The 15817-nt window shown below is 40.9% G+C and overlaps 1 protein-coding gene across 1 annotated transcript in view; it reads left to right on the plus strand.

Annotated features, from left to right (window-relative positions):
- MYO3A (myosin IIIA) overlaps positions 1-15817 on the plus strand; it is a 232053-nt gene that overhangs the window by 40083 nt on the left and 176153 nt on the right. The window contains exons 5-6 of the mRNA XM_045775374.2: positions 3154-3258; positions 3830-3929. Coding sequence (XP_045631330.2) covers positions 3154-3258; positions 3830-3929 — 205 coding nt within the window. The remainder of the gene's footprint in view (positions 1-3153; positions 3259-3829; positions 3930-15817) is intronic.

The raw sequence follows: 15817 nt of genomic DNA on the forward strand, positions 1-15817 counted from the left end.
ACAGAAAATGAGCACATGAAAAGATGGTTAACATCATTAGTCATTAGGAAAATCCAAATTAAAATTATAATGAAATAACACTGCTATGCAGAATGGCTTAAAAAAACTTCATAATATCTGCTGGCAAGGATAGAGGGCGACTGGAATTCTCTTACACCACTAGTGGAATGCAGATTGGGATAGCTACTTTGAGACAGTTTGGATGATGCTTAGAAGATTAAACATACCACTCATAGGACTCAACAATCCCCTGTCTAAGGCATTTACCTAAGAGAAATGAAAAGTATATCCATGTAAGGACCTGTATGCAATGTTTACAATGGTTTTGCTCATAATTGCTCCAAATTGGAAATACCTCAAATGTCTTTCAGTTACTGAAAGAATAAACAAACAGTGGCTTATCTATTCAATGGAATACTCAGCATTAAAAAAGGAATGAACAGTGGGGTGCCTGGGTGGCTCAGTTGGTTGAACATCGTACTCTTGATTTTGACTCAGGTCATGCTCTAAGGGTCGTGAGATTGAGCCCACATCAGGCTCTGCACTTAGTGTGGAGTCTGCTTGAGATTCTCTCTCCCTCTCCCTCTGCCCCTCTCCCTGCATATGCTCTCTCACGCTCGTTCTCTCTCTCTCTCTAAAAAAAAAGGAGCAAACAACATTAAAACATTAGAAAAGAAATATCAACAACAGAGATGAATTTCAGATTCATTAGGTAAAGTCAAAGAAGCCAGATTCAGTGGGCTACAACCTATGACTCAGTTTCTATGACAGTCTTGCAAAGGTGATATCATGGGGACAGAAAACAGATTACTGGCTTCCAGGGCCTAGGGAGGGGTTTGACTACAAAGAAACGCAAGGAAGATTTTTATGTCCTGGATGTGTTCTGTATCTTGATTGTGGTAGTGGTTATACAATGAATGCACTTGTCAAAACTCAGAATTTCAGCTAAATTGGGTTAATTTTATCTTATGTAAATGATATCTCAATAAACCTTACTTTAAAAAACAAAGTGAAGAATTCATTACAAAAAAAATCCTAAAGTATTCTAAACTTTACTAGATGGTAAAAACAACTGTTTAAAATAAAAATTGACTACAAAAAGTGAAATTTGAACTGCTTAGTGTGAATTACAAGGTTGCATTAGTTCTTCCTGTATTTCATTTTTTATTTCCTGCACTTTCTCTAGGGTTCCTTTATCCTCCCCATGTAACATTCCAGCTATTTCCTCTTACATTAATGTAACAGTCAGCCCCAGAAGATGCAGCCAAAAAGAAGCCACACTTTGGAGAAATTGGAAAGGACATTTGGTCTCCCCACAGTGATTTTTAGATATTTTAAAACTGGCCCTAAAACTTGTTTTTTTGTTTTTGTTGTTGTTTTTTTGTTTATTTGTTTGAGAGAGAGAGAGAGAGAAAATGAGAGCAGGGGAGAGGCAGAAGGATGAGAAGAGAGAGAATCCTAAGCAGGTTCCATGCCTAGCACAGAGCCTGATGCGGGGCTTGATCTCACAACTCCAAGATAATGACCTGAGCCAAAATCAAGAGTGGGCACTTAACCGACTAAGCCACCCAGGCACCCCCCTAAAACTTGGCTCTTTGAAATAAGTGCCATGCAATTTAAAGAAATTTTAATTTCTTTTCAATTTTGAGTAATTTTTTGAACCAATCATGGTAGGCCACAGTGGGGGCAGCAAGAGTCTTCTGTTTTTCCAGCAAAATGGTGTTCCCCTTCTTGATGCAGAAGAAAATGCAGGTTTGGGGATGCTGGGGCTGCATCTACTTAATAAGCTGAAAGAAGTTTTCTTTGAATGTAGAAAGATATCAGAGGCAAATCAGTTAAGTGTGAAGATTCCATTCTAGAATCAGACCGTCCAAGTTCCAATCTTAGCTCTGTCACTACTGCATGATCTTTCACCAGTTACCTTATGATTTTGTCTCACTTCCCCAACCTTTAATGTGTACATGATAATACCTACTAAGGGAAGGGCGAGGTATAGAGATAACTCATGTGAATGGATGAGAAATGTTTGTGGCACAAAGTATGCGCTCAACACGTCTCTGAGCTATGATTACCTAATCCATAACATATCAGAAGTGTCGGGCATCCAATACAGTCGAAACACCATGTTAGGAAAAAGTTTGGGAGAAAATGTGTTCGGTATTTCAAACTAGGATGCCAGGAGCTTACGTCCTCTCACTCACTTTCTCTGCCTCTATTTAGGTTAGTAGAGTCAGGAAAATTATGGCTTTTAGCTCCTAGACACTGGTGGGTAACAAAGGAGGTGGGAGAGGAGGCTGAAAGGTCAGGGTAAGGGCCAAGGAGACCATGGACCAGAGCCCCAGAGGAGAGTCAGGGCAGAGGTAGAGGCTGAAGGGTCAGGGATTAATAGATCAAGTACTCATGGGGTCCAAGCTTCACTGGGACCATTTACCTAATTATCGACCCTCTCATATTCCGCTGTTAATACTGGCGCTTTTCTGTTCTGCAGATCTGCCGCTCCTTTGAAAGTTTTCTGTGGCATTTAATGTTACCTAACTTTGGAGAACTTGCATGTGAAAAATCCCCTACCATGGTCTTCCCTTTTGTTTTTTCACTTAGGTTCCCCTACTTTCGTGGGATTGGGGAGGGAGGAAGTTCAAGAGCCAGAGAAGCATGGTATTTAAAACGGTTTTCTGGAATGTTATTTGTAGTCCTTATTTCAATGTATTCTGAAATTTTCCGAGAAAGGGGGCTTGTTTTTAAATGAATGCAAATATAAAATAGTATATAGCCTTGTACTGAGGTCATGGAATCTTATTGCACTATTAATTAAACACTCAGAAATCAAGAATACTTTTTTTTTAAGCCCTAGATCCTAAAATTTGGGACTAATTTGTGGAATCATAATTATTATCTTTGAATTTAAAAATCAAGCCCAAGGCTTCTCCAGATTCTCTTCTAAAAAGTAACCCCTATGAAAACCGTGTTCTAGTAATTAATTGTGCATTAGTACAATTTACATGTTCATTCATTTATGAAGCCATAAAGATGATGGGAGTAATCATTTGAAACAAAAAATTGGAACAATTTCAAAAAAATGTTTTTAGAAAACCTTTTAGAGCTAGTACTTAACATGTCATATCCATTTTAATATCTTGGAATATTCCTTTATAGCTGTGCAATGGAGGATCCGTGGCTGATCTTGTGAAGGGATTTCTGAAGAAGGGCAAAAGAATGAGTGAACCCATAATTGCCTATATTTTACGTGAAGCACTATTGGTAAGGCAATTTAAACTGTTCATGCATTAATTATGAGGCAGTCCTAGTTCGATAAAAAATGTGGATCCTAATTTTAGAAAAATATCACTACATTTGTATTGATTGGTGCAAGAGTATATGCAAAATCGGAAATGTTTAGTGTTACTAATTCCTTGTTTTATTAGAAACCTACCTCCTTGTGTGTCAGCAGAACCCTGAGTTCTGATGTCCCACGTGTATTTCTGAGAGTGATTGTGATGAAGGCAGATAATGTGTAATTTACTAATAGGTTTTTATTTGCCATTATTTAAAATAAGTATACGGAATGTTTTATTCACTGAGATCAACATTTTCAGTGAAGTTTTTGATAAGAGGGAAGGGGATGCTCTAGTTTATTAATTTTTATAAAGTCCAAAGTGGAAATGAGGTACTTTGATTTGACTAATTCAATGTGAAACATTTTAAGAATGTTTGAATGTTAATTTTGACCGGTATTTCTGATCGATTTTGCACAAACGCATCCTTCTGAAAAATGTTATGTTTGTTTGATGGTTTCTTTAAAAGTGGTGGATGTATATTTCCCACCCCTTAGGGACTTCATCATTTGCATAACAACAAAACCATCCACCGGGATGTAAAAGGAAATAACATTCTGTTGACCACTGAGGGTGGAGTCAAACTCGTAGATTTTGGTAAGTGTGGCTTGAAATGCGTGAGTTTGGGCTGCAAAATGAGTAGTTATGATAACAATTTGGTCATTTTCTGTCAGCCTCACTTTCTAGGCATTGAAAGTGGAGAAAAATTGGTATCCCACTGAGGTAAGAAAGTGCAGAGATTTTTTTTTTTGTAAGTTTGGTCAGTGAGAGATTCCCAGAAGAAAGGATGACTCTTTTCAAGCCCCTGAGCTTGCACGCATCACATCACTGTAGCAGAATGTGTGGTTGATGCTTGAAAATAGACCGTACCCCAGATGATTACACTAAGCCTCTGTGGTAGTCCCCTGGCCCTTATTAGTTGCTTTACAAATGGGCGTGTGCCCAAATGCAGCATTTTGAGCCGTGAGGGGAAACCTTCAAAGGTCTCTGGGAAAATTGTTTCCGTCTTAAGAAGGAGGTGAAGAGAGGTGGTCTCTTTCCTTCTGTCTTATTGCCACGCGTGAACGTGCTGCAGCCACGTTGCTCCTCCCTCCTGACGCGCTCCATCCCGAATGAGAACCACCCTGCGAGAGCCAGAGCTGAGAGGCAGGAAGAAGACGGACCTCGATAGTAGAATTGAGCCGCTGAATCAATGAATTCTGGCTCCTGCCCTATCTCTGGACCTTTTGTCATGTGAGATAATAAATTTCCCTATTTACTAAGCCAAATGGGTTTCTGTGTCATAGCCAAAGGCACCGTAACTGATTCCCCCCCCCCCCCCCGCCCCCGCATCTGGGCAGTTATTCACCAGTATGACAGTGTCCTTCCATACCTCCTCTCGCTGGATTCCTGTGAAGCCACTGCTCTCGGGACAGTGGGCCACATTATTCTAGAAGGTCTCAATGTCTAGTGTCCTTCAGTCACCTTTCCCTCACTCCGATTGGGGAAGGTGTCTCTCCTTGTGCTTCTTTACCCTTTGTATTTCTCCCTTTTTGTGTTTATCACATAGGATTTTCATTATCTATTTGGTACTTATCCTTTGATAAAAATACTTAGGTAGATACACGGGGTCTTTCAGAGGTGGAATTTTGACTTAACTCTTTTTGGTAGACCTAACGCTTTGGGTATAGTAGTTCAGTGAGAAATAGTTAAATGAATGAATATTACTTCATTTTGCATTTTGGAAACTGAAGCTTAGGGAAGGTGGAAATTAATTGAGTTTGATATTCAAGCATGTAGCTCCCTAGTGATCTGGCTTACCCCAGGAATGAATTTCAGAGCACCTAGAGAGGAATGGATAAATTGCATATCCTTCAAATAGCCATCCAGGTACCTTTTTCTTTTTTTTCACAGTTGAGCTTTTGAAAACTGCTGAGCAGCAGTGAGCTTGACAGTGAATTTCTGATGAATAACTGGGCTGCGGCTAGTCTGTGTTTCTGGTTGAGTTCAGCGCTGTGTGTTTGAACAATCCGGCTGGGTTAGGGTGCTAATAACAGCTTGTGTGTCAAGTGGGAAACAACAACAACAGAACACTTCTCATTGCCCCATAGGAAGGGTCATTCTCTTCAGTCATGAAAGAAAAACTGGTAAACCAGTAGCTTTCAGGAATGCACCTTCCTGGGATACCCTCCAAAGTAGTCTAGATTAAAAACATATACCTAATAATTGATAGAGCGGCCTTTTATGTGGTACCTTTGTAAATAATCGTAAGTTGGGAAACTGACAAAGTCAGGGCTTTGGTTTTAGATGATTTGAGTTACAGACTTTGTTTTCAGCAACAATTAGAAAAGAGAGCCAGTCACCTACTCAGAGTGTTCACGGTGTCTGATACTAAGATGCTATTATTTCCATATAAGATAATGCTTATATTTCTGTTTCCCATGGTAAGAGGACTTGGATTCAGTTTGCCTAAAACGATTTGTAGGTTTCCAAATGAACTGAAACCTGGGGATGGAGGTGTCTGCCTAGTGAAATTCCTCAAGGGCAGAAGGAGTCAGATGTGATAGCCACAGCCTGAAGCATTACACTGAAACCCGACGTCCTCATAGAAATCAAATGTGCAGGGATGGCTGAAGCTGGGAGTGAAGTGTTTTAGAATACATTTTATTTGCATTTCTCACCTCACAAGATCAATAGAAGCTCATTATTGGCTTCCGAAGGACTGTGCCCCGATGGCTACCAGTTCCTCAAAATGTCCAAATGGAATTTCACTGCCTCAGCCATCCCCAGAAATCTGCTTCCTATGAAGAGTTTCTTGTCTTGGAGCAAGTCACAGTCCTGTTTTGTTGCTTAAGTCAGAAATCAGGCTCGTCCCGAGTCTGCCTTCGTCTTTGCCTCCCACATCTACAACTAGTCCCAAAGCTCCAGTCTCTCTATTACACGAATCCCCAAACTCCATCTCTCTGGCTTCTCCCTTGTCCTGGCCATCATCTCTGACCTGACCTCCTGCACTTCTGCTTCCCTGAACCCCCTGCATTTAGTCTTCCTCCCTTCCTTCCAGTCTGTTCTCCACACTGCAGCTAGGGGGGACCCTTTCGGAGAGCATAGCTGGTCCTGGCACTGTCTTGCTCAGTATTCTGGTCAACGGCTTCCAGTAGCCCTTGTGTAAGCCTTTGCCTTATGATTCTCTGGGTCTCAAGACCCAGGCTATCTCTTGAGAAAGGTCTGTCTAAATTGTTTTATCTTCTCTTTAGCATACAGAGAGGAAATTTCCAGGGATACACCAGAGGGTTTCACACAAGAGAGAACAGGAAGAAGAGCAAAACCTTTCCAAATTCTAGGGAGATTATGGAAAGATGCAGCTGAGAAAGAGGCAGGAGAGTGAGATGAGCTTTACAAAAGCGAAGCTGACAGCGAGGGCAGGAAGAAGCTCTCACCCACACACTCCCCACCATTGCCGTCCATGTTCCAGAGAGGCCATCGCTGCAGACTGGAGTGAGCTATGTCCTTGTTTACACCTGGACGTGTAAAGTGATTCAGTAGAAGCACTCAACTCGAGCGCCCCCAAACCCTTCCCTTAGTGTCCAGAAGCCCCCAAAGTTACTGAGAATCAGGGAAGTTCCTAGAGAGGTTGCTCAGGATGGGCAGTGAGGGGCAGAGCAGATCACCCAGGCCGGGTCTGAATAGGAGTCACAGGCAGACTTCAGAGTGTTCTCAACTCCAGCTGAAGCCCGCATGAGCCCGAGTCTGCCCAGAGGAACTACAGGGAGCCCTGCCTGCATGAGGAGACTGGACGACATGCTCCGCTGACGCTGCCATCCAGCGTGGGAGGCCGGTAGGGTGCCTGGCAGCTGGGCAGACACAGGGGCACTGGGCCCCAGCAGCTAGAGACCCACCACGCCCAAGGACCCTCCCTCTTCTCCCTGCCGTAGGGTCATATAAGCCATCCCTCATCCTGTACACACAATCCCGTCTTCAGGAGGCAGGAAGGAGAAGGGATGCCATCTGAGAGATGGAGCAGGCACTTGTATCCAAGAGAGACTGGACTCTATCTGAAAGGACTTTATGGGTTTATTAGATCTGACTAAGGTTTGCTACCCTCCCCGCCGGCAAGTAGGGGCTTAAAGAGAGGCCATAGCAGAGGCAAATGGTAGAAACTACAGTTTCTCGGTGTATCTTAGTGTAGTGTTATTAAATTTTGTGACCAGTTACAGACATGATGCTTTCCCTGAATAGAAACTTCTCTTCATCCCTACACCCAGCTACCTTCTGTGTGCCTGGCTGAGTACCTCCCCAGCCCCACATGCTGTGTTTGGCCAATCAGTTGTCACACTTGATTGTAATCATATGTTTAATTTAACTACCTTCCCTGCTAAGCTATAAGCTTCATGGTGACACGGTCTCTGTCTAGTCTAACACTTGGTCCCTAGAGCCAACCACGGTACCGGCACCTTGAAAGTGCTCAGTAAATACTCCCAAATGAGTGAATGAATGAGAGGCAGGATTTTCCATAGGACATCAAAATGCTCACCTACAAGTAGGAAAAGAATAGTCTCTACCTCGGGTGGTTGATTGCTGTGAAGAATAAAAGGCATGATACATGCAAAGTACTTGGTCTAATTATTGACACTTTATCATTTGAAAAATTTGAGCCATTGGGACACCTGGGTGGCTCAGTCGGTTAAGCGTCTGCCTTCAGCTCAGGTCGTGATCCCAGGGTCCTGGGATCGAGCCCCACATCGGGCTCCCTGCTCTGTGGGCAGCCTGCTTCTCCCTTTCCCACTGTTGCTCTCCCTGCTGTGCTCTCTCTCTCTCTCTCCCTGTAAAATAAATAAATAAAATCTTTAAAAAGAAAATTTGAGCTATTACCATTACCATGAAATAGTATTCTCACCCTAGCTCAGTGTTATACACATAGTAGGTAGTTGATAAATAGTAACTAAGTATTTTTAAAGTAGTTGCTAAATACTGAAAATATGAGTTCCCCAAATAGGTTCTTTCCATTTCAAAAAAAAAGTAGCCCTTTGCTAGAATAAATTTGGTATTATTTTAAGTATCAAGCTACTTAATTATACTAAAAATAAGATTCAATTTGCTAATGCTAGTTATGAATACAGCCTTTTAAAAAACCTTTTTGTTGTTGTTGTTGTTAAATGCATATGTTTTTATAGAAATCCCCTGGACACCTCAGAACGTAAAAAGACAAGGGAGCTTGAAAACATTATTAATGAAATACATTAGCAGTCACTGGTATATAATTAATCAATAAATAATATGATCTCCCAGGAGGTAAACCCCTTTAGGCAAATCGACTAATGTCTGGAAAAGCAGTCCTTATGTGAACTGGAAAATGAAAGAGAGACTAAATTTGAAGGGCAGTTCTCAGTTCTCATTTCTATGGATTTCTCTCTGGGGAACTTCATTTCTAATAGGATAGTTAACATTTCAATACAAAAGTACAAAATGTACTTTTCGTGATTTATTTAGACATTGTTCTTATGACAGAATATTTTATGGCTTTAAATCTCTTATTACCCACATGCCCAATTTTAGACCAAATCCCCAATGAGTAATGTAGGTCAAAGAGAAGTTGTGATTTATTTATTAATAACCCACTTTTAGCATCAAGTGAGGCAGCCGTACCTGAACTTAAAAACTGTGAAGTTCCTTTCATTCCTTCCTTTCTTCCCAAATAATTCAGAATAAAAGCCTTTGGCGGGGTGGGGGGTGGGCAGGGAGCAGACACAGGCGTACGGGGTGTGGCTCAGCATGTGTTTTGGGCCTGAAGGGGGTGAGAAAGGCATCCATGCTGGGAGGGTGGTGGTAGTGGTGCTTGGCATGGAATGTTGAGTCCCCGAGTGGGACAAGGAGAGCATCTGTCTAGGGAGATGATGATGACCCCACATCAGGTTGTCAGAGTCTGAGCTAGATAAGAAGGACATCTGTGTAGGGGTCAAGATGGAGACGAGAGATTGTTACCTAAAGGGGCATTAATGTCATCAGGAATATAATGAGAACAAGGGGAGCCAGTTTTCTTAATGTTAGAGAAAAGAATTACAAATATGGAAAGGAAGAAAACTGAACCCCCAGGGCTGGTACCTTGGAATCAGAGGTATCAGTGTGAACTCATGGTTTTCAATATATAGAGACAAATATAAAAATAAATATAATGGAATGCGCAAGTAGAGAGAGAGAGAGAGTGTGTGTGTGTGTGTGTGTGTGTGTGTGTGTGTGTGTACATGTTACTTAGCCATTTCCACTGAGAGGACTAGCAAACATTGATGCCCTGAGAGCAAGCTCATCAAGCACCTAGCTCTTGGTTTTTAAATATAATTCTCAACTAGGAGGAAGCCAAGATTCTTGGAGAAATGCTGATTTTTATTGGCTCTACAAGATGAACCTGGAACTTAATGTGCCAAAAAGGAAGGAAATATTAAAAGAATAATGGAGACGTGTCAAAAGGACACAGAAGCCAAATTAAAGGAATTCTCACTGAGCAAATCTGGGAAAATTTGAGCATCAAAATAATGATAATAATGATAGTAATGATGGTAATCCATTGAACAAGATAGAAATCTATTAATCCATACTTGCATACTTACATATATATAAATAAATGAATGGAAAGAAGCAAAAGCTTTTCTTTGCAGAAGAATGCCAACTAATAAATACAGAAGGAATAATGAAATTTTTTAAATTATCATTTAGCAATCATCATAGTAAAAATTAATTCATCCCAAAACTTCAGTGGATCCTAAACTAGTGTGTTAAGTTTTTATTAGAGATAGGATATTTGTTCAGAATACTTCATAAAATACATAATTACAAAAGAAAAACAGAAACTTTACGAGAGGGGCACCTGGGTGGCTCAGTCAGTTAAGCGTTTGTCTTCGGCTCAGGTCATGATCCCAGGGTCCTGGGATCCAGGCCCATGTCTGCTGCTCCCGCTGCTTGTGCTCTCTCTCTCTCTTTCTGTCAAATAAATAAAATCTTAAAAAAAAGAAAAAAAAGAAAAGAAAAAGGAAAAAGAAAGAAAAAAACTTTACAGGACAGAAGCCTGACAGACAAAACTTAATCAATTGACCAAAGTGAACACAACCAGTAATGGGACAAGTGAAAATCACACACCATCCAGTAGGACGCAGTGGGATGCCCTCAGTATCACTTCCATGATATTGTCATCAAAAATGTATTGTGAGGGAATATTTGACAAATCCCAATTCGGGAACATTCTACAAAATGTCACGGTCATAAAATTGAAGGAAAGATGAAAGAACTCCTCCAGATAGAAGGAGGCTTAAAAGATATGACAGCAAAATTAGACGCATGATCCTGGATTGGATCGTTTTGTTGTAAGGACAGACACATCTGGAATAGTTGATGAAGTTTGAAATGTATCAGTGTTAATCTTCTGACCTTGTTAGTTGTACAGTTGGTATGTAGGGGAATGTCCTTGCTTGTAGCCATCACACACTAAAGTCTGGGGCATCCTGTGGCCTACTTACTTTTCAACGGTGAAGGAAAAATGTTATCTGTACCTCCCTTGCCAACTTTTCTCTAAGGTTGAAATTATATCAAAAAACTTTTTAAACTATGGACTAGAGTTGGAGATTTAGCATGGAAGTAGAAAGATGTTTCTATACATGTCTAAAGATATTATATATATGTATATAGATGTGTGTATGTTTGTGGTTAGGTGTTATGAATCTTGAAAATTTGAGTTAGTGCTTTATAGAATGAAATAATGGAAAAAAATTAGGAGGAAGAACCATTTTTAAACGTTGGCAGAGCTTTAGAATTTTCTTACCTATAAAAAAAACCCTAATATTTCACTCAGCTAGAATTTATTTTTGTACTTTGGGGAGGTGACCTTTATTTGATAGAAAAGACATTTGTAATTCCTTCATTATTTACAGCAGAACCATGAATAAATGAACTGTTTCTTTTATAGCTTTGTGGTTCTAGCCGAGCCTATAGGCTTACATATTCTGAACTGAACATTTTCCAAAGTTGAAGTAAGTTATTTAACATTACAGGTAATGTTGTATGTCTCAGTCAACTGTCTTTTAGTTGTAAGGACAGGAAAACCAAACTAGCTCAAAAAAAGTAAAACACAAAGGGCAATCTCCTAGACAGGAAGAACAGGATGCAGAGGACTGGAACCAGCAGAAGCATGGAAGGCAAGAACCACAACCACTTGCTGCCTCTGCTCTCTCACTGGAGAAACCAAATTTCTCCTCTCTGTTCTCTCTGTTATCCACAGACCAGCCTGCGGAGTTTTCATGTTGCCCCTCAAGGCTACTCAAAATAGCAGTCTCAGCCTTCTCAGCCTATGTGATCTGTGGGTCCGGTGCCAATAGCTAACCTGGCCTGGATTTTTAGCACCTCAAAGCAAAAGGAATTTGGAGTAGGAGAAGGAGCTCAGGTGGACAAGCTGGGTCAGATATCCTCCTTTGATCAGTTAGCCAGGACCAGGGAATGAGCTGACTTGGTATAAGCAAGCCTACCTGAGCCATCCCATTTTGCAAGGAGCTGTGAATAAAGAAAGATTTTTTTTAAAGAGGGTCATGGACAAGGAAAGACAAAGATCTTTTCAAAATATTCTAGATAATATGTTTTCTTATTGACGCATGCTGCTCTATATTCTGAGAGTTGATCAAAATTTTAGTTTTTAATTGTTGAAATTAAATTACATTAAGTATACCTAAAAACCCTATTATGAAGTCAAGAATGGATTTCAGATGTTTTGAAAGAGTTTTTATTTGGTAACAGAGAAAAGAAAACTTTTTATCTAGGGATTTACCCAACATCAAAACAAACTAATTACCTCAATGCAGCTGTAGAAGTCTTAAGAAAGTACCAAGTATGCCTCTCCGTGGAATGGTGACTTTAGGTGAATCAAAGAGGACTTATATTTTTTAAGAATCACCTCTTTGCTCCCTCAGCCTGCCTGCCTTTCCTCCTCTTTCTTTCTTTCTTTCTTTCTTTCTTTCTTTCTTTCTTTCTTTCTTTCTTTCTTTCTTTCTTTCTTTCTTCCTTCCTTCCTTCCTTCCTTCCTTCCTTCCTTCCTTCCTTCCTTCCTTTTTTTTTTTTTCTTTTTTCTTTTTTTTTTTTGGTGAGAGGGAGAGGGGAGCAGGAGAAGGAGAATCTTAAGCTGGGCATGGAGACTGACACTGGGCTTGACCTCACAACCCTGAAATTTTGACCTGAACAGAAATCAAGAGTCTGATGCTTAACTGACTGAGCCACACAGGTGCCCCCAGTTGTTCTTATTATAAAGTAAGTGTTTTGGACTAAAATGATATGATCTTAGTCTGCAGCTCTAAAATTTCAATTCCTGAAAAGTTTTAAGCAAAAAGAAGATTTTTGTGGGGGAGCAGAAGACAGAACAATGGGAGAGGTGATTGGGAATAAAAGGTAATGAAAAAATAAGAGATCAGTGATGATAGTGCGCCATAAATGAGGAATATTCTGTATCCAGTTGGCCCTTGAACAACACAGGTTGGAACTGTGCAGATCCACTTATACACGGGTTATTTTTAATGCAGCATAGTAATGTAAGTGTATTTTCTCTGCTTTATGATTTTCTTTTTTTTAAAAAAAGATTCTATCTGTTTATTTGAGAGAGAGAGCATAAGCAGGAAGAGCAGAGGGAGAGGGAGAGAGATAATTCCCAGGAAGCTCCACGCTTAGCACAGAGCTGACACGTGGCTCAGTCCTAGGACCCCGAGATCATGACCTGAGCAGAGACCGAGAGTCAGTCACTTAACCAACTGAGCCACCCAGGCACCCTTGTGGTTTTCTTAATAGCATCCTCTTTTCTCTAGCTTACTCTGTTGTACGAATACAGTACATAATATATACAACATACAAAATGTGTGGTAATTAACTGTTTATGTTATCGGTAAGTTTTCCAGTCAACAGCAGGCTACCTAGTAGTTAAGTTTTTGGAGAGCCAAAAGTTTTGTGCATGTTTTTGACTGTGTGTGGGCGGTTGGTACTCCTAGGCCCCACATTGTTCAAGCGTCAACTGTACTCGGCTCTTTAACTGAGGTCCAGTCCCATACGTATGTGCACATGTACAAAGTCATACATAATCAAGTGACACATACAGCTCGAGGTGCATAGTTTGTCTGTTCAAAGTCAAGGAGAGTGCAGGGAGCAGTGTGATCTTGATGTCTTTAGAGAAAGCACTACACGATCTCCATTACAAGGTATGAGCTGAATATTTAAAAAAGGGAAAGATCTAGTGCCAGGTAGACTGGAGAGAGGACAGATTTCCAAGGGAATCACATTAGTATGGATAGGCGTAGTGGTTGCACAGAATCACTTACCTTGTGTCATCTTATAGACTCACTGAAAGCTAAGGCTGGAGATAACCTTGAACGTCATTTGGTATATTAAATACGAGAATGTCAGGAGACCATTTTTGATATCCCTTATATGCAAAACATTATGTGAATATGAATTTCCTGATGAGAAAATATTAAAGCTTTCACAAAACTCAGTAAGGAGTTTGTGACCCCAAAATCATGAAGAATCATTGATTTATCCCAGTCTCCTAAACTAACAATGACAAAACAAAAGCCTGGGCCCACTGTGAGATGGGTCTGAAAGGAACTTCATTGCCCACCTGACCTCTGTTAAGTGCCTTCTCTGACTGGTGGAGCACAGTGACATTCGGGGTCTCCTGGAATTAGTGTCAGTTCAGAACTAGCCTCTACAATCCCAGAAAAGTCTGATTATTTCCTTTTCCCCAGTGCACAGTCACCTTGGTAAAAAGCCATTGGTCCCTTTGGGGAAGGCTAGGAGGCAGTTTAACAGTGTAAATTTTTGGCAGTATACTGGGGTCCTTTCTCAAGGGGTGACCTCCCCTTCATTCAAGAGGTTCTGGGTCTGTAAACCAGCTCAAATTTTGGGATTGATGGAGGGGCCATGACTGTTTTGATGATTCAGGTTAGACTTTTGTTCATTTAACTTAGAACTGTTTTGTTTATTCAGATTAAAGTAAGAATTTAGAAGGCTTCCCATCTCTTTCACTTTTCATATCAGCAAGATCAACTAGGCAACACCATAGGTCTTGCAATTCAGAGACTTCTGATTACTGGTTTGTCTCTGCTGCCCATTATGATAACCGTGCCCACCTTGCCCTTGGCCATTGAGGTCCGCCAGTTGGCCCCTGCCACTCTGTGATCCAATTACTCCCACTGCACTTAGCTTTCCTAATTCAGTGGCAGCAGTTCCTGTTTTAAGTTCTAGCCTACACGGAAGAGTGATAATAGAGCTCTCAAGGATGCTGGGGCTCCCCTCAAAAATGTGTTTCTCACAGGTATGTTGAAAAGTATGTCTTCTGGAGGCTCCCTTGTTGGGTGAGTAGGTTTGAAATGAACAATCTACCCTAACATTCCAGTGTTCCTAAGTCTTTGAATCTCTTCCTCTAGAGTAAACCAGTACAATTCTGGTATTTCAAGTTCATTTACTAGGGCAACTTTTTGGTCCATGTCTGAGCCAACCAGCCAACCCTTTCTGACTTTCTAAGCTGCAATATTAAATGCAAAGTCTCTGCTTAGTGGGTCCATATCAGCAAATTCAGCCTGATCCAAGTTTATGTCCCACCATTATCCCACACCCTTAATAAAGAGACTCTAGGTTTGGCTCTCAGTAATCTCAACTCTGCATCTACTGGAGAGAAGAGTCTCCTTCAGGGCTGACACAGAAGATTTCAGGTCATTTGTGCAGCACTGGAGCGGGGAATTTGAATCCCTGAGCTCATCATTTTTTCCCCCTCACTTAGTCCAGCGACATTAGTAGAAACCAGCCACTATCCTTGTATTCATTAGTTTGACAAAATGTCCAAAGATACTGCCCTGAACCATGTCTCTGGTAAGTGTTTGAGTAGAAGTTTCCAGTGCTGATATTTTGAGTACCTCTGTTGCCACATCATGCCATGGGCTATCAGTGTTCTTTACCACTGGCAATAGAACCATTAATGTCTCTGATCTAACCAAATTAGAAAGCCAATTCCAGAAACCCCAGAACCAATTTAGAAAACTCATCTTTAAGATTCTGCTCCTCTAAGAACCATTCTCAGTACCAAAATCTGTATCAGCCGGAGTTCTCCAGAGAAACAGAATTAACAGGATGTGGTGGGTGGGGTTGGGGGCTGGGAAGGAGACAGACTTTTAAAGAAATGGTTCATGTGACTATGGAGGCTTGGTGACTCCAAAATATAATGTTATGCTGGCAGGCTGAAGACCCAGGGAAAAGTTGCAGCTTGAGTCCAAAGGTAGTCTGCTGGCAGAAGCCCTTCTTACCCAGTGGAGGTCAGTCTTTGTTCTGTTAAGGCCCTTCGCTTACTGACTGAGGCTTATTCACAGTATGGAGGATAATCTGCTTCACTCACAGTTAATTTCGTCCAAAACACACCTTCACAGAAACATCCAGAATAATGTTTGACCAAATATCTGGGTACCACGTCCAGATTAATCATCAGACTATCTTAACTT

Source organism: Ursus americanus, chromosome 31 (assembly GCF_024610735.1).
Source record: "Ursus americanus isolate L20-20 chromosome 31, mUrsAme1.1.p, whole genome shotgun sequence".
Lineage (NCBI taxonomy): Eukaryota > Metazoa > Chordata > Mammalia > Carnivora > Ursidae > Ursus > Ursus americanus.